Source organism: Nomascus leucogenys, chromosome 10, assembly GCF_006542625.1.
Source record: "Nomascus leucogenys isolate Asia chromosome 10, Asia_NLE_v1, whole genome shotgun sequence".
In the NCBI taxonomy this organism is placed as follows: domain Eukaryota; kingdom Metazoa; phylum Chordata; class Mammalia; order Primates; family Hylobatidae; genus Nomascus; species Nomascus leucogenys.
This window is the reverse complement of record NC_044390.1, coordinates 80,186,889-80,205,333: the sequence shown is the minus strand read 5'-3', so window position 1 is coordinate 80,205,333 and position 18,445 is coordinate 80,186,889. Positions and strand designations below refer to the sequence as shown.

At 46.0% G+C, this 18,445-nt stretch overlaps 1 protein-coding gene across 2 annotated transcripts in view; it reads right to left on the bottom strand.

Moving 5' to 3' along the window:
• Positions 1-3,133: 3,133 nt before the first annotated feature.
• The window catches only part of OAS2 (2'-5'-oligoadenylate synthetase 2), a 31,756-nt gene continuing 16,444 nt past the window's right edge, over positions 3,134-18,445 (bottom strand). Inside the window, exons 4-11 of one of the 2 annotated variants that reach the window (XM_003274422.3) lie at positions 17,142-17,377; positions 16,487-16,631; positions 12,027-12,197; positions 9,910-10,198; positions 8,573-8,760; positions 7,228-7,466; positions 5,620-5,773; positions 3,134-4,484 (exon numbers count right to left, since the gene is read on the bottom strand). In XM_003274422.3, coding sequence (XP_003274470.1) covers positions 4,374-4,484; positions 5,620-5,773; positions 7,228-7,466; positions 8,573-8,760; positions 9,910-10,198; positions 12,027-12,197; positions 16,487-16,631; positions 17,142-17,377 — 1,533 coding nt within the window. In that variant the 3' untranslated portion in view covers positions 3,134-4,373. Of the gene's footprint in view, positions 5,774-7,227; positions 7,467-8,572; positions 8,761-9,909; positions 10,199-12,026; positions 12,198-16,486; positions 16,632-17,141; positions 17,378-18,445 lie in introns of both variants that reach the window. The other variant, XM_030821445.1, reaches the window with a different exon arrangement.

Here is an 18,445-nt window from a genome sequence, read left to right as displayed (position 1 = left end):
CTCATTCGTGGTCGGTCACTCAAACTCTTCCTAAACTGCCCCCTGGGCCATTAGCCACTCGCCATGAGTGGTCCTGCATCTAATCATTGCTTCCTTCCTTTGATGTAAGTGGGGACCTGGTTGCTAGGGTAACTGGGGTGGAACTATAGGTGTGGGGTCTTGACCTTGAACTCTGCTTAACTGGATTCTTGTGCGGTTCTTGGCTCATTTCCCTTTTGTGGTTAGGAGAATGCACACCCTTCCACATCTCTGTCCTGGTTTCTCCATATTTTGTTGTTCTCTTTCTTTGAAGTCTGTCTGGCCTATACATTTTCTCTGGAATTTGCTAACTCAATTGCTTTTGTTTCTCGTAGCCAATGTTCATGCCAAATTTTAAAAATCGATTTGGCAAGAACACATAATGGATTGTGCTGTGTGCTCTGTACTGTCTCATGCCTGGAGGCACACCACGTTTGGCTGTCCCTCCTGCTAACACTGAGATTAAACTGTGGATTTGGTACCAGGAATGGTGGCTCATGCCTGTGATACCAGCACTTTGGGAGGCTGAGGTGAGAGGATTGCATGAGATCAGGAGTCTGAGACCAGTCTGGCGACATGGTGAAACCCCGTCTCTACAAACAAATTTTAAAAATTAACTAAGCGTTGTGGTGTGCAGTTGTGGTCCCAGCTACACAGGAGGCTGAGGTGGGAGGATCATTTGAGTCTGGGAGATTGAGGCTGCAGTGACCTGTGATTGTGCCACTGTACTCCAGCCTGGGTAACAGAGTGAGACCCTGTCTCAAAATAAAAAATAAAAATAAACCCTGTGGGTTTGGGAGGTGACATCCCCCCACCCCATTGTAGCCTCCCCATCAATTCATCTAATGGTTTCACTCATTGATAATCTCTGCCTAAATCATTTATTTCATTGTAGGTTGCAAAATTAAAGCCGTCCTCATAGGGTTAACGTGAATTCTGGACAGAAATATTGTTGTCATTAAGCATTAATCATGCTGCACTTTGGTCCACTTCCTTGTAACTGAATGGCAGGAGCACTAGATACTGATCATTTACATCCCCATTGTTCCTATAGGATCTCTGACATTAGAATCATAAGGCTTTTGGCCAGGCACGGTGGCTCATGCCTGTAATCCTAGCACTTTGGGAAGCCGAAGCAGGCAGATCACCTGAGCTCAGGAGTTCAAGACCAGCCTGAGTAACATGGTGAAACCCAGTCTCTACCAAAAAATACAAAAATTAGGTGGGTGTGGTGGTGTGTGCCTGTAATCCCAGCAACTCAGGAGGCTGAGGTAGGAGGATCACTTGAGCCTGGGAGATGGAGGTTGCAGTGAGCCAAGATCACACTGCTGCACTCCAGCCTGGGTGACACAGCTAGACCCTGCCTCAAAAAAAAAAAAAAAAAAAAATCATAAGGCTTCTGTTTAAGAATTGCTTAAGATGTTCTTCTGGTCCTGAGTTCCAGCAGAACAGCTGATGGCAACCAGTTTGAAGACCCCAATAGAGGTACTGAGTCAGCAGTACTATGAGAACACAGTTCCTTCCTCTCCCTGGCCCATGACTTCATGCTGCATTCTTCAACCAATCAACGATCTCCACACTTTGGCCCACTCCCAAACCCTTAAAAACCCTAGCCCCCAACTCTTCAGGGAGGCAGATTCGAGGTTTCCTCCTATCTCTGCATTTGGAAGCCCTACAATTAAATCTCTTTGTCTGCTGCAACCTGGTGTCTCAGCCTATTGACTTGCTGTGTGCATTGGGCAAGAAACCTATTACGGTTACAAAATGATGATGTTTCTAATTTGTCATCTTTTAAACATTTATTAAATGGAATTCTTCGGTAAAAAAAAAGAATAAAATTTCCTCATCAGTTATGGCTGCTCTTTTAATCCTGAAATACAGTTTGTGTAAGAAAGGCTGGGTTTAATTATTGCCTATTCAGGGCCATTTGTTGCCAATATTCTGAGAAAGGGTTGGTGCCCTAGCTACTTCCAGTAGTGACCCGTGAATGTATGTTTCTTGATTACTGTGAACATTTTATTCTCTTTGCTCTTAATGAATTTAAATGTCTACTGAGTGCTGAGAAGACATTGATGAGAAAAACTGAAACAGTCCCGTTCTGCCTTTGTGTGGCTTTGAGCAGCTCACCTTGTTCTTTATGGTCTTTCTCATCATATACATCTCACTTGGCATGTGTGGTAAACTGCCCTTCATTTTTCTTTTCTTTTCCTTTTTTTTTTTTTTTTTTTCTTGAGACGGGGTCTCACTTTGTTGCCCAGGCTGGAGTACAGTGGCGTGATCTCGGCTCACTGCAACCTCTGCCTCCCAGGCTCAAGTAATTCTCCTGTCTCAGCCTCCTGGATAGCTGGGATTACAGGCGTCTACAACCACACCCAGCTAATTTTTTGTAGTTTTAATAGAGGTGGAGTTTCATCATGTTGTCCAGGCTGGTCTCAAACTCCTGTTCTCAAGTGATCCACCTGCCTCGGCCTCCCAAAGTGCTGGGATTACTGGTGTGAACCACCAAGCCCGGTCCTTCATTTTTCTTTAAGGGATTTAGGGCTCTGTGTTCCAGTTCCTCCAGCTAAGCCCCGTGAGGATGGGGGCAGCATCTTACAGTTTCCTCTTCCTTGTTTCCCGCCTATGTATCTAGTGCAAGTTTGGGCATCTAGAAGGCCCTGGTAATCTAGTTGTAGATTGAGTAGATGTGAACTGAAAGTGGTCATTCTTTCATTAAATGTTTTTCATTATTTAAAAAACTTTTTAAAAATTATTTTTGCTTTTTATTCTCATGCTTGTTTCCTGTATTCTTCCATTTTTCAACATCTTCATATATATATTTCTTTTGCCTGCGTCCTGGACAAGAGTAGTGGTGCATTCCAACACCTAATCTGTGACACCAGCTGACTGTCCTGCAATTTAAGTCAAGTCTGGCACTGACTACCTGGAATTTGTGTAGATCCCACAATTTAAAGAGCAAGGTCCTCACCAGGTCCGCCCTTCTTTCAGACTCCAGCCATACATGGGGTCCCCAGGCTACCCACACTTCTGTCTGACTTGGTTACAAACTTGGGAGTTTCCATGACTTTCCTTCAGTTTTGATAATTTGCAGAATGACTCATAGAACTCAGGAAAATGCTCTACTTACAATCACCATTTTATTATAAAGAATACAAATGAAGAGCCAGACAAAGAGATGTGTAGGTTGGCAAGCACTGGAAGGGTCCAGGGCTCAGGAGCCTTTGTCCCTGTGGAATCAGGATGTGCTACCTTCCTAGTACCTTGGAATGTTCACCAACCAGGAAGTTCCCCAAGCCTCACTGTCCAGAGTTTTTATTGGGGTTTCTTTACATAGGCATCATTGCTTAAATCACTGGCCATGTTAAAATTGAACTCAATTTCCAGCCCCATCACCTCCTTGGAGATTGGGGGTGGGATGGGGCTGAAAATTCCAATGCTTTAATCACATGCTTGGTCTTTCTGGCTTGGCCAACTCCTCCCTTGAAACTAAGGGCCCACCATGGGTAACCTTGTTAGCATAAACCCAGGGAGGGGTGAAAAGGGCTTATTATGAATACAAAAGACACTCCTATCAGGAAACTCAAGAGTTTTTGAAGCTGTGTGCTAGGAACTAGGCACAAAAGCCAGATACATTCTTTATAGTATCACAACTGGTATATGCAACAGTGATAAAAGTTTAAGTGAGGGTATGTGAGGTTAAAGCACCTAGACCTTCAAGTATCTTTAAGGCTAAAGCCCAAGGAAAAAGTCTTTTGATTTGGCAAGAGGATACTCCTGGGTGGGGAGAGAAAGACAGGCTCAGAAGGAAAAGACAACAGCCTCATATAAATATGGCAACAGTTATAATTTGAGCCTTTGGAGAGCTTGAAGATCTAATGAAAGGGTTGGCTGACTGCTGGCATAGAAGATGTCTGTGTCAGCAGGGGCAGGAAGGGTTTTGTATACAGAGGAAACAGACAGGATGTGGATGAGTTGGAAGCACCGAGAGCAAGATCACAGAGTTATGAGAACCAAGGGGCAAGTAAAGAGCTTCGCTTTGAAGACACAGAGGATTCCTTTTTTAGACTGGAAGGAAAAAGGAGCAGCTAATTGGAAAAATACAAGAAAAAAAAGTACAAGTTGACAGAAATATGATGCACATAAAGTGGATGACAGCAACTCTTTTTAAAGGCAGGCCGCCTGCAGAGAGGGAGTTCAGCAAGGCAAGAGTTTATGAAAGGGTTTGCAGTCTTGATTGATTTCAAGAAGTCCAAGAAGCAAGGGAAGGAGGAATAGGGACCATCAAGGGAAGAATGGATGTGAGTGACTCTTTCTTATGGTGAGCCAAGTCTTTAAAAGTGATTGCCAGATGGCCTCTAGAAGTTTCTTCTAGAATTATTATTCAGGATTCTATGGCTTCTGGATGAGAACATCTCATTGACAATAGGATGGATCCTAGCTCCACAACCTCCTGGTGTCTGCATTGTCTAAAAAGAAAAACATACGTGGGAGAGCAATGTCTCCTAATAGTTACAACCATTGCTTAAAAGAGTTAGGGGACAAAAGGGGGGACCTGTATCTGGGAAGGTAACTATTGCAAGAGACAATTTTTTGGTACTTATTTATAATGCATATCTTAATAATTAGAGCTAACCCCATGGTTGGCTTGGCCACCTCTTCCCTACATTCCACCCAGGGTTGGGGTGTAGGGTTCCTCTACTGCAAGGGTTCTCACCTAGGGCAGAAGACACATGATAAAGTGTCAAGACACTTTCAATTGTCACAACTGGGTAGCATCTAGTGGGTAGAGGCCAGAGATGCTGCTCAACATCCTACAATGCACAAGACAGCCTCCAAACAAAGAACTGTCTAGTCCCAAATGTGAGTAAGAATCAAAGTTGAGAAATCCTGCTTTAAAGAAAGAACCTGGTGGAGAGAACCAAGTATACCTGGAGGGAGGATATCCTGGTGGAATATACCAGGTATATCTTGGTAGGTAGGGAGGGCTTTGGAGAGGTGTGGCAGACATCCTTGGTTGGCCAGTGCAACCCATGTCCACAGTCATCTTTGTAGCCACCTTCAAGTTATAGGTAACCACATGACATTTCTGAGCAAGGAAATGGAAGATAATTTGCTGGATGAAGCTTCTAATAAAATCACTGTGTTCTTGACCTTTGGGTATCTTTTCCTTCTTCCTGCTTTGATCGTGAACCTGCCATCTGGAGGTACCGTGGCTGCTTTCAGGGCCATGAGTACTCAAATCAACAGCTAAAGAGGGTGGAGCCAAAAGCCAAAGGCAGAAAGATCTGTGAACCTAGGGGAACGTTTGACAATGTCTGAAGACTTTTGGTTGTCACTGGAAGAGGAGGGCTAGTGGCATCTACTGGGTAGAGACTAGCAATGCTGCGCAGCGCCCTACAGTGCATGAATCCGGGGTTACCTGCCCGAGGATCACTTGTAGTGGGGGCCTAGGGGGCTGACCAGTTGTTTAAGCTCCTGTGAGCTGGGTTTCCTGTTATTTGTGTCTGAGTTAATTTCAGGTTGCTACGGTAGGAGAAGTTCTTTGATTCAAGCCTGTTACAGGGCTATTTCCAGACAACCCCTCCTTTAGATGACTTTTACCGGCACTTTCCAGGGTGGTATTGGGTTTCCAGTCCCATCCTTGAAGCAGAGAGAGAATAACCATTCCTTTGCTTCTTTTGCCAGAAGATGCCAACACCAACGGTCCCCTCCACCCACGTCACCTGTGGGTTCGGCTGGGTCCAAGATCACAGGCCTGAATGAGAGGTTAGAAGGCATTAGGAGATTCCAAAAACCAGTGACTTCAGAATTTGGGGTCCATCCTATAATACTTTCAGCAATAAGACAATGTGTTCTTACAGGTTAGATGTCAGCAACTCAAATATACTAGTAGGGTTCAAAGTAACTTTCTAGAGGCCGCGTACAGTGGCTCATGCCTGTAATCCCAGCACTTTGGGAGGCTGACGTGGGAGGATCACTTGGGGCCAGGAGTTCGAGAACATCCTGGCCAACATGGAGAAACCCCATCTCTACTAAAAATACAAAAATTAGCTGGGCGTGGTGGTGCGCACCTGTAGTCCCAGCTACTTGGGAGGCTGAGGCAGGAGAATCAGCTTGAATCCAGGAGGCAGAGGTTGCAGTGAGCTGAGATTGTGCCACTGCACTCCAGCCTGGGTGACAGAGTGAGGCTGTGTCTCCAAAACAAAAACAAAAACAAAAGCAACTGGCCGGATGCGGTGGCTCACGCCTGTAATCCCAGCACTTTGGGAGGCCAAGGCGGGCGGATCACGAGGTCCGGAGATCGAGACCATCCTGGCTAACACAGTGAAACCCCGTCTCTACTAAAAATACAAAAAATTAGCCGGGCGAGGTGGCGCTTGTAGTCCCAGCTACTCGGGAGGCTGAGGCAGGAGAATGGCGTGAACCCCGGGGAGCGGAGCCTGCAGTGAGCTGAAATCGCGCCACTGCACTCCAGCCTGGGCGACAGCGAGACTCTGTCTCAAAAAACAAAAACAAAAACAAAAAAACAAAAAAAAAGCAACTTCTAGAATTAAATTGTATTTGCCAAAAGTGTTTTGAAAGCTGTTAATTGCTATACTCATGAAGGCATAATGAAGGCATAATCTAAATATCTCCTCCTTGCTATGTCAGCTAAAATATGATACATAATTTAATCAAATACATTGTTGCCAAGAACCCAGGGTAGGCAACCCACTGGGGGTCTCCTTCTCTCTTACTTCCCCTCTATTGTTTTTCAATGCTCCTTTACTTTTTCTTTTTCCTTTCCTCTGGTTTCCATTGTTTCTGTGACTTGCTGGTGGCCCTAAGCAGATGGATACGATTTCTTACTGTTCTTGAAGGTCTGAAAGAGTAGATAAACCCTAATCCAATAAAAACTCTGCAGGATAAATCGGCCCGTGAATGATAGTGTTAATTCTCAGGGACAAGCTTCCAACTCTAACTCCTCTTAGATGAAAGCAACTCAGGGACCTGGTATCTTGAACCTTCCTTCTCTGTTTTTTCTGAACAGCATTTTCTCCTGCCCCCGCTAGGTTTTATCCCTGGAGACCGTGACAGGTTCCGTTGGCTAGCACTTTCCCCCTCTCGAGCAAGGAATGAATTGTGACCCCAGCAGAGGAAAATCCGGGTTGCTGAGACAGTGTTCAAGGGAATCAGTTTAAGAAAAGGATGGGGCTAGGGCAAGGGCACCTGGTTTTCTGCAACTGGCTCAGTAGGAACTTCCTCACGGTCTCATCTTCAAAGTTGTAATTGATCTTCCAGAAGATGCAGAGCTGCTGATATTGTGTGACCAGCTCCAGGACTGTCCGGAAACCTTCTGCAGTGTCAAAATCCGACACTCCACTCCCCTGCTCCCAGGCATAGATGGTGAGCAGTTCCAAGGCATACTTTGGGGGCAAAGACCCCTTTGGCTTCAGTTTCCTTTCACACTAGGGAAGAGTGGGAACATCAGATGAACTGGTAGCGTAGGAGCTCAGTGACAGCCACACAGGGACCACAGCAAGGCAACTGAGTCACAGTGTCATGCTGGTGTGCTCACACTCTGCAGCTTGGATGTCTAAACTGTACAGCCTACAGGAGTCCACCTGGCAGCTGGTAGGCAGCACATTTCAGTTTCTTTGTTGTGCTTTTGACCATATATGCCTTCCTAGGACAACAATACAGCTACAGTTTACTAGAAACCCACTGCATGCCAGCTATGGGCATTTACCCACATCATTCCTAATCTTCCCCACAACCCAGGCAGCATGACCTGCATTTTAGCTGAAGACTTTGAGGCTGCGGGAAGTGGACTGACTCACTCAAGGTCACGCCACAGCCCCGAGTCTTCTGACGCGCCATGCCAGCTCTCTGATTTTCTGGGATGAAAACTACAGAGTTTGGTCTTGGTTTCACGTTTCAGGGAGCTAGACACAGAAAGGAGGCATCTCAGGAAGAGCTGATATGATGCTTGATGTTTACTGTCATGAGGATATTCAGAAGCTACCTTGTGTGCGAGTGAGGGGAGACTGGGTAGAGACTAGGGATGCTGCTCAGCACCCTACAGTGCATGAATCTGGGGTTACCTGCCTGAGGATCACTTGTAGTAGGGGCTTAGGGGGCTGACCAGTTGTTCAAGCTCCTGTGAGCTGGGTATATAGAAAATGCAGCCCAGGCTCCACCTACAGTTTCAACCTGCCTTCTGAGAGACAGCATGTGAACCGGGAAGCAGAAAAGTCCTATTGGCAATGTGTGGGCATGTAAATCCCAGCTTCCACCCACCCTCTGTAGGCAAGGTCACTTGGATTCCTGCAGAATTCTTTGGCCAGTGTGAGGGCAAAGTAAACCACATGTAGCAGCTTTGATGGGCAGAAGCCATCAACGCCTGACCCAAATGAACAGGATTAGTGATGGGAACATCGTAAAGATACCCAGTGGGCAGATTCTCCAAAGTGGCTCAGCCCTCAGCATGGGAGATTGTGGGCAACAGGGCTTAATGTTCATGGCTTACTGGTAAAAATAATAACCCCATGGTCAGAACAAGGACTGTCCTTACCTCTTTGTACCAGTGCTTCACCAGGCGAATTAAATCCTTTAGTTTGGTGGGCCGGGAGCGAATGAAGTTTCGCTGCAGGACTGTGAAACAGGTAGAAAACTCTCCTCCCGGGAGGTCCGAGGATTTATACAGATCAATGAGCCCTGCATAAACCTCGGGGCTGGGTGTGGAGCCAGAACTCTGCTGACCTGGCATGAGGGAGAGATTGACATCCTGCTTTAATACGCATAGTAAGTAACAGATTCCAAAACATTTTTGACAAATATGATTTAATTCTGGGAAATTACTCGGAATAGTATTAGCGTATTTGAAAGACTGATGTCTAAGACATAGGGAGCATCTCCAGAACAATGAGATAAGTAAAAAATTATGTGATCTACACGGGTGCAGGTGGTATTATTAAAGTATCATCCAGACTTAGACTAACAGAGCAGCCACCAGCCAATGTGGCCATTTGCACTCACATTCATTAAAGGGAATGAAAATTAAAAATTTAGTTCCTCAGTTGCTGTAGCCACATGTCAAGCTCTCAGTAGTTGTAGAACCCAGATGTAGAACATTTTCATGATCACAGAAAGATCTCTGGGACAACACTGATCTGGAGTTAGTGAACTATGGCCCCCTGGGCTAAATCTGGTGCACTGCTTCTTGGTTTTTTTGTTGTTGTTGTTTTTGTTTTTTGCTTTTTTGAGACAGAGTTTTGCTTTGTTGCCCCAGACTGGAGTGCAGTGGCATGATCACAGCTTACTGTTGCCTCCATCTCCTGGGCTCAAGCAATCCTCCCACCTCAGCCTCCTGGGTATGTGGGACTATAGGCATGTGCCACCATGCCTGGCTAATTTTGTTTATTTATTTATTTATTTTTGGGATGAAGTCTCACTATGTTGCCCAGGCTGGTCTCGAACTCCTGGATCAAGCAATCTTCCCGCCTCCCAAGATATTGGGATTACAGGTGTGAGCCTCTATGCCCAGCCCAACTGCTTGTTTTGTTTGTGTGTTTGTTTGTTTGTTTTCGGATGGAGTCTCACTCTGTTACCCAGGCTGGAGTGCAGTGGCACGATCTCGCACTGCAACCTCCACCTCCCGGGTTCAAGCAATTCTCCTGCCTCAGCCTCCCCGATTACTGGGATTACAGGCACGCACCACCATGCTTGGAAATGAGAAATGGGACCAAAATCATATACAAGTGTAAAGTATTACTGCCACGATTAATGCCACTTGCTGGGGCCAGGGACCCATGAGTGGCGCATGTTTTCAGAGCCCGTAATCAAGTCCTGTGGCTCTCCCTCCACCTTCTGTCCACCATCACTTCCAAGTTAAGGTCTGGGGAGCCTTACCCAGTGCATTAAAGGCAGGAAGCACATCAAAGCTGACACTTTCATTGAGGACTTTGGATTTCAGAGAGAAGCGCAGCACCCTGGGAGCCTTCCACTTGGGAGGCTCAAAGCTGACTTCAAGCTTCTCCTTCTTCTCCCTCCAAAAGGCTTCCAGCTGTTTGTGGATTTCCTTGACGATTTTGTGTCGCTCATTTTTTTGGGAGGTGTAGCTTTTAAGTGAGTTATGGAACACGACGAGGTCGGCATCAGAGCCAGTCTTCAGAGCTGTGCCTTTGGCGGTTGATCCTCCCTAAGGAAGAAAGGAAGGTTGAGATCCAGAATTTCCTTGACCGAGGAGTCCGGTGCTCCCATGGGCTGGCACCAGTTGGGCTAACTGACACTGTTTCCAAGGCCAAGTCCTGCGTTAGGGTCCAGTGAGGGCTGAGTCCAAAGCAAAGGGTTTTCTTTTACAAACTAATAGATAATGCAGTTATTAAATAATACAGTTCCAAAGGCAATTATTCTCCTGCCTTTTATACATGAACAACTGATGGACTAGTTACAAGTTACCTGCTTCTCAGGTCAATTTCCTAAAGATTTTGCCTAAAGACATATTTAGCTTTATTTGGATTCCTGTAACCAAATAAATTGAGCGGAATGCAATCATTATGGTGAAGGTACACATCTGTTCTTTGATGTGTGTTTTCTCCTGCAGGTCTGGCGATCATTGGGTGAATATCCATAATTGAGGTACAGGGTTGGTAAACTTTCTGCAAAGGGCCAGATAGTAGATATTTTAGGCTTTGTGGGCTATTTATGTCTCCGCCATTAAAGCTTCTCCCTTCCCTCCCTCCTCCTCTTCCTCCTCCTTCTCCTCCATTTAGTTTCTGTAGAGAAAAATGTTTTATTTTATCCATGGGTATTAAATGCCTGATTACATGGGTTAAGGAGGTGAGGAAAGGGTGTGTTCTATTTCCTCTATGCAGATCCTTAATTCATCCCTGTTCCAGCCCCCTTCATTCATGCAGCCCACCTTTGTCTTTAAGAGGTGGGCTTCAGCGGCTCCTCCCAGACTGTAGCCCCTTCCTTACAATCTCTAGGTGTCACCTTCCTCTGGCCTTAGCAGAGAAACCTTCAACCAACTTCGGGAAGATGGAAAGCAATGTCTTATCTGCCGATGGCTCTCTTTTCTTCTTTGATGTGTCATATACCTTTTCTTTTTCACTGACTATCATGTGAATGGGGTTTCAGGAAGGAGAGGAGAAAGCACATGCTTTGACAATTCTAACACCAATCAGAAACTCAGTCCTGTTTTCACTCCAGTGACCTTCAATGAGACAGTTCACTCATTGCCCCGGGGCCATTGGTGCCATTTCCCAGGCCCCTCTCTCTAGTTGCACAGATTTGTTCTGACATCACTGCAGATGTTTACGTGTACATAATAACATTTTCCTCCTTCCCTTCTTGTGACTACGGGGACACGTTTATCTGGTCGTGTGACCAGTAAACAGACAGAAATACGTCAGCCCCATGGCCTTTGAGCCACAGACAAGAATGACCGAAGCCTCTGATCTCTAGCTCAGCTGATGGGGCAAGCTGGGCTCCAGTCACTCAGAGGAGGAGATTCTAAGCTCCTTAGAATCTGCAGTGGGTTCGATGGTGGACCCCTAAAAATACATGCTCTGGGGGCCTGTGGATGTGGCCCTATTTGGAAAAAGGGTCTTTGCAGATGTAACTGAGTTAAGGATCTGGAGATGAGATCATTCTGGATCAGGCTGGGCCCTAAATCCAATGACAAGTGTTCTTAGAAAAGAAGAGAAGGGGGAGGACACAGAAGAAAAGGTGTGATGACAGAGGCAGAGACGGGAGTGATGTGTCTCCAGGCCCAAGAGCCCCAAGGATGGCCAACAGCCCCAAGAATAACAATACAGAATCAAAGTTGTGTTGTTAATGACCTAGGCAGTCTATCCACAGCCCCCCTGAAAACTAGTGTCCTAGTTCCCTTAACTCTTGGCTTCCCTTCCTCAAGTTTCTGAAGGTAGATGGATCCTGGAGAGCTACAATGCTCACTTACCTCCCTTCCAGGAATGCCAAGTATTACATCATTCCAACAAGACATGAGAAAGGCCAGTGCTCACCCGGACAATCTGGATCTTGGCGGTTGATTGTCGGAAGCAGTTTTCTTTAAGGAACGTACAGATGATGTTAACAGCACTGTCGATCTGCTCTAGGAAGCATTTGTTGGGCTGGAGAAACTCCTTGATGAACTTATCCAGAAGGTGGCCTGGGGTCGTGAAGAGTGGTGCAGGCTGGGGAAGGAAGGAAGACCCCAAGTGTGAGTGGCCGCTGTAAGCCCACCCGAGGCTTCCTTTCCTGCCTGTACTGGGCCCCCTACCCTGCCTCTCCCAACTGCCCTCCAGCTCGCGGGCTGGCATCTTTTCCGTCTTTTGTCCTTGCACAAATACATCCCAAGAACACACCTGAGAGTTTGGGGTGGCACACAAGACCCCCCACAGACACAAAAACTGTCCTAGTTGCCCCTCCTTCCCCCTAGGAGAGATCTGGATCCTTGTCCAGGCAGATCTGTCGTGTTCCTAACTCCAAACTCCTTTTCCATGCCCAATTGGAGCATCACCTCCTAATGACCTGTGGCTTTTTGCTTTACCTACACCTCTGGTCCTTCCCTGTTTTCCCATTTGCTGTAGGTATTGGAGATTGCTGATGACCACATCCATTCCTTTCTTGAGGTTGTATCAGCCTGCATTAAACACGCCATGTGCAGGTGTGTTGGTTTCCAAAGGCTGCCATAACAAGTGACCACAACTAGGTGGCTTAAAACAACAGAAGTTTATTCTCTCCCAGTTCTGGAGGCGAACAGTTCAAAGTCCAGGTTTTGGCACAGCTGTGCTCCCTCTGAAGCACACGTGGTTAAGGCGCTAGAGATGGGAGGATTATTCTGCATTAGCTGGATTGGCCTGATGTCATCACAGGGGTCTTTTTCCTCTTAATTTTAATTTTTAATTGAATTAATTAATACATTTTTCTCCACTTTTACTTTAGATTCAAGGAGGTATATGTGTGGGTTTTTACATGCGTAAATTGCATGTCGCTGAGGCTTGGTGTATGAATGATCCCATCACCTAGGTAGTGAGCATAGAACCCAATAGGTAGCCTTCCAACCTATGATTCTAACCCATGTTTTTTCAGAAACAGTGTCTCGCTCTGTCACCCAAGCTGGAGGGCAGTGGTGCCATTATAGTTCACTGCAGTCTCCAATTCCTGGGCTCAAGGGGTCCTCCAGCCTCAATCTCCTGAGTAGCTGGGACCACAGGTTTGTGCCACCACGCCTAGCTATTTTTTTTTTTTTTTTTTTTTGTAGAGATGGGAGTCTCACTAGGTTCCTCAGGCTGGTCTCAAACTCCTGGTCTCAAGCAATTCTCCCACCTCAGCCTCCCAAAGTGCTGTAATTACAGGCATGAGCCACTGTGCTTATAAGGACAAGGGTACTTATAAGAGGGAGGCAGGAGGGTTAGAATTGGAGGAGGTGGTGTGATGTTGGAAGTAGAGAGAGGGGCTGGAAGATGCTATGCTATTGGCTTTGAAGATGGAGGAAGGGGCCATGAGCCAAGAAATTTGGACAGCCTCAAGGAGCTTGAAAAGGTGAGGAAACATATATATATATATATATATATATATATATATTTTTGGTTGGTGCAAAAGTAATTTTGAGACAGGGTCTTGCTCTGTCGCCCAGGCTGAATGCAGTGGCACAATCATGGCTCACTGCACCCTTGATCTCCCTTGCTCAAATGATCCTCCTGCCTCAGCCTCCCAACTAGCTGGGACTACAGGTTTACACCCTGCAGCTGGCTAATTTATTTATTTATTTTTGTAGAGACAGGGTATTGTTATGTTGCTCAGGCTGGTCTCAAACTCCTATTCTCAAGCAATCCTCCCGCCTCAGCCTCCCAAAGTGTTGGGATTACAAGTGTGAGCCACTGTGCCTGGCTCAAATTCATGTGTTTTAAGCCACTAAGTTTAGGGCATTTTTTAAAAACAGCAGTAAGAGGCAACTAATTACTGTTCTATACAAATGTTGTACTTTTGCTGGCAACACAGACAAGATGGGCTAGCTCACCTGGAGGTGGGGAAGGGCACTCAGCTTGAAAGTTGAAGGCCAACCTTGGTTGTTCTCAGATGTTGTAAGTTGGCCTTATAGTTGCTGAGGACGGTACCTATTGAAGGCATATTCATTGCCAAAACTGCCCCTTCCACAGGGCAGAATATTTGTGGTGTGTGAGTGCATATGTGTGCATGATATGAGTGCATGCGTGTGCATGTGTGTGAGTGCATGTGTGTGCATGTGTGCGTGTGTGAGTGCATGTGTGTGCATGGTGTGAGTGCATGTGTGTGCATGTGTGCATGGTGTGAGTACATGCATGTGCATGTGTGTGTGCATGTGTGTATGCATGTATGTGTGCATGTGTGCATGTGTGTGTATGTATGTACGTGTGTGCAAGTGTATGTGTGCATGAGCCCTCCAATGTTTGGACCGCCTTATGCAGTGGTTCCTGGGCCTAAATTGTCTTCAACAACTGTAGAGACAGGGATGGTCTCACAGTTCTCAAAATAGAAGTTGATGGGATAGCAGAACAAAAACAGCCACAGTGAGTATCAAAAGATGGTTTACGAGATGTTTGGAACTAAATGCCACATGTGCTTCTGGGTTGGAAAAGAATGTCCTATAAAGGCCATTTTTGGGATGATTGTCGAAATCATCCCAATGGGCTGTATTGGGATGATAATATATGACTCCTAATCTCCTGAATTTGATCATGGCATGGAGGTTATTGAAGAGAATATTCTTGTTCTCAGAGATCCCTGTGAAAGTATTTAAGGGTAAAGAGATGTCTGGCAGTCTACTCTCAAAGGGCTCAGTATAAACAACAACTATAACAATGGGCCAGGTGAGGTGGCTCACGCTTGTAATCTCAGAACTTTGGGAGGCCAGGTGGGAGGATCACTTGAGCCCAGGAGTTTGAGACCAGCCTGGCCAATGTAGCAAGATGTAGCCCCATTTCTTAAAAAAAAAGATTAAAAACAACTACAACAACAACAACAACGATAATAACGTGTGCACACACAAACTGTAACATAGCAAATGTTGCACATGGGTACTGCATCTATGTGAGGGGATCATAGGAGTTTATTGAACCATTTTTCTAACTTTTTAAATGTTTCAAAGCTTCAGAATAAGATGTCAGGTCGGGGGGATAATTTTTTGAAAAAATCTGTCTGAAGAAGCCGGGAAAATTGGGGTCAGAGCGCAAAGACCAGGGGTCCAGTGAAAGTAGGGGTTAGGGTGGGCACAGGGGTGACTGTTCAGAGCGTCCTTATCCTTCTGGGTCCAGTTAGGGAAGTTCTCCATTCATAGACCCCCAACCTCTGTGAAGTTTGCTAAACTCATTTACATCTTCATTTACATGCCAGGTTGGTACTCAGTTAGCCTTCAAATTTCTGTGCAAATGGGATATAGATTCCGCCTCCCATAACTTGAATATAAATTAATCTGTCTGTGAAGTGTGGAATTTGGTTGGCCCTTTTGGCCTCAATTAATACAGTTGTCTCCAGTGCGGTTCCCAGGAAAGCTGAGAGGGCTCAGTGGTCTAAGCTGGGAAGGTTCTTCTTGGATGGCTTTTCTCTAATAAGCACTGAGCATGCAGGGGAGTTTGTGTTGATAGATTTACCTCTCCTTTTGGGGATGGGAGAGGGAAGGCCAGTGCACCTGTTTCACAGCTGGTGCCTTAATTGCTTCTCTTGTTTCAGCCCCACTTCTGACTCTTGCCCCCGGCACCTGCCTGAATGGAGCTCAGAGCCTGTCCTGGCATCCACAGGCCTGACTGCTGCCCCCTTCTCTGAGCAATGCGCTGTTTCATGTCTCCACCTGCTCACCAGCTTTCTCTCTTGCAAAAATTGAGATCTCACATCTGTGGGTACCCCCCTTTCTCTTTGTTCCATTTTGCACTTCACAGTCATCGCCCTGATGGTGTGTGATGGGTTGAACTGTGTCCCCTTAAAAGATGCTGGGGTTCCAACCTACAGTATTGATGAATGTGCGTTACTTGGAAATAATGTCTTTTCAAATGGGATCTAGTGAAGATTAGGTCACTATGGTGGGCCCTAACTCAGTATGACTGTTGTTCTTAGAAGAAGAGGAGGTGATAAGACAGACATGCACAGAGGGAAGAGGATGTGAAGACACATAGGGAGAAGGCCATGTGACCACAGGGGCAGAGGCTGGAGTGATGCAGCCACAAGCCAAGGACTGCTGGCAACCACCAGAAGCTGCAGGAAACCTGGAATAATTCTTCCCTAAAGCCTGCAGAGAGCATGGCTTTGCCAACACCCTGATTTAGAACTTGTAATAGCCAGAATGGTGAGAGAATAAATTTCTGTGGCTTTAAGCCATCTGTTTTGTGGAACTTTGTAACAGCAGTACAGGAATCGAATACAGAGTACTCTCAGATAAGACTTAGCCTGGGTGTCAGGAAGAACTTCCTGCAGCATGAAACACCCTGTATTTGGAAAACCCGCTTACCAGAACATTCCAAGATGGTGCAGGTAACTCATTATCCAGGTTGGGAGAAGTCAACCAGGTTTGAGCTTCTTTTTTCAGCCATTGCCAGCATATTTTATCTCCACTCACATTATTGGTTGGGTCGGCTGGATCCAAGATTACTGGCCTGTGTATTCCATTAGATTAAAAAAAGTCAGTTGAGCTGCTTGTGGGAGGCAAAATCTGGTTTGGGGAAAGAGGTCTGGAGTGGGAATCTGGCAACTTGAATTTGGATTCCTGCAGCTCCTCCAAGCTGCTGAGGGATTTTGTCTATGACATCAAGCCCCTCTGACCCTGGGTTTGCTGCTTTACAGAAACATTCTATTAATAAAATAACAAAGTGGTCTCCTCTTCCTGCCCCCTCTCCCCTTTCTCTCTTAGCTCCTTCCTTCTATAAGGGGAAGTGTCTCTCCAGTGTTTGTTTAGGGGACAAAATGTGACTATGGTTTGGAATGTGAAGAGCACTGGCTGAACCTCCCCTCTTTCAGACAGACCCTTCTGCCTCCCCACCCATGGCGGCTGCCATTCTTCTGGTCCAGCACTGGCTTGATAGGGCAAGGCTGAGATCTCATTCCAAAGAGGTATGCCTGGCATACGGATGATGAGGTACAGGGATAGGGCATGAGAAGCTTGGCACCTTGCTGATTGGAGCTGGTGCAGCAGGATGTTCCTGATGGTCTCATCTTCAAAGCTGTAGTTGACTGTCCAATAGATACACAGCTGCTCGTGGCGTTTGATCAGCTCCAGAATGGTTCTGACACCTTCAGCAATGTCAAAGTTGTCTTTTCTGCACCCCTGTTCCCAGGCATACACCGTAAGCAGCTCCAGGGCATATGGAGACAGCGAGGGTAAATCCTTGATTTTTTTCTGGCACTGTGGGATAAGAAAAGGGTAGCAGCTCATTTGGGAATCCAGTTCTTACCATGTCAGGGATCTGAAATCAAGAAACCAGAGGTCTACAGGAAGTCATTCTCCTTTGCTAGAATGCCTACAGTTCAGTGGACTGACAACACCAAGTCTTGACAAAGATGTGGAACAACTGGGATAGAGCAGGGACCTCTCTTAGGGGCCTGCAAGCCATGCACTGCCCCCATCCCACAAGCATGAAAATAAAGGAAAATCTGGAGTTCTTTCGAGGGAAATTCCAGGCACCTTACTAGCCTTGAAAAGTCAATGAGCAACTTGATAAGCAAAAATGTAGTAGTTCAGGGTCTACAGGAGCAGTGAAAAAAAAAAAAAAAAACCAATAAAATAAAAATAACAAAAAAAGAAGGTAATAGTCACTTAAAACAGTAGCCAAGGAAGTTAGAGTCAAAAGATGTTTTGTTCCCTATAGAAACTAAAGATAACATCTTAACGTATGTCCTTGAGTTGATTTTCAGAAACTCAGGCCCCCACCAAGCAAATCCACTGGCAGGTAGACCTCAGATAAGGGGAAACCGAAGATTAAATCCTGACCTCGTTCTTTATTCTAAATTTCTTCCTGAGGGTCTTGGAGGAGGTCACACCTATGAGCCAGAGCTAACGTTCCTTTCTGCTGATCTGAAATTTTTAGATAAAGCTTCGCCCATTTCACCCATCACAAATCGGAAAGTCTTTGAATCCTGTGACCTGCGCCACCCATCCTCCTCCTCTCTCCTGCTTGGAGACGTCCCACCTTTTTAGGTCAAACCAATGTACAGTCTCCATGTGTTGATTTATGGCTTTGCCTGTAACCTCTGTCCCCTCACCTTTAAAACCGTTACCTGTAAGCCATAGGGGAGTTCCGCTCTTAAACATGAGCTGCCCAATTCTCCCTGCTTGGCTCCCTGCAATAAATGCCTCACTCTCTCGCTGCAATCCCGAAGTCTGTGTTTGGCTTTGCTGCGCTGGGTGGGCAGATCCCCAGTTGGGTTTGATAATATGCCTGAAACTCACATCTTGCTGATGGGAGTATAATTT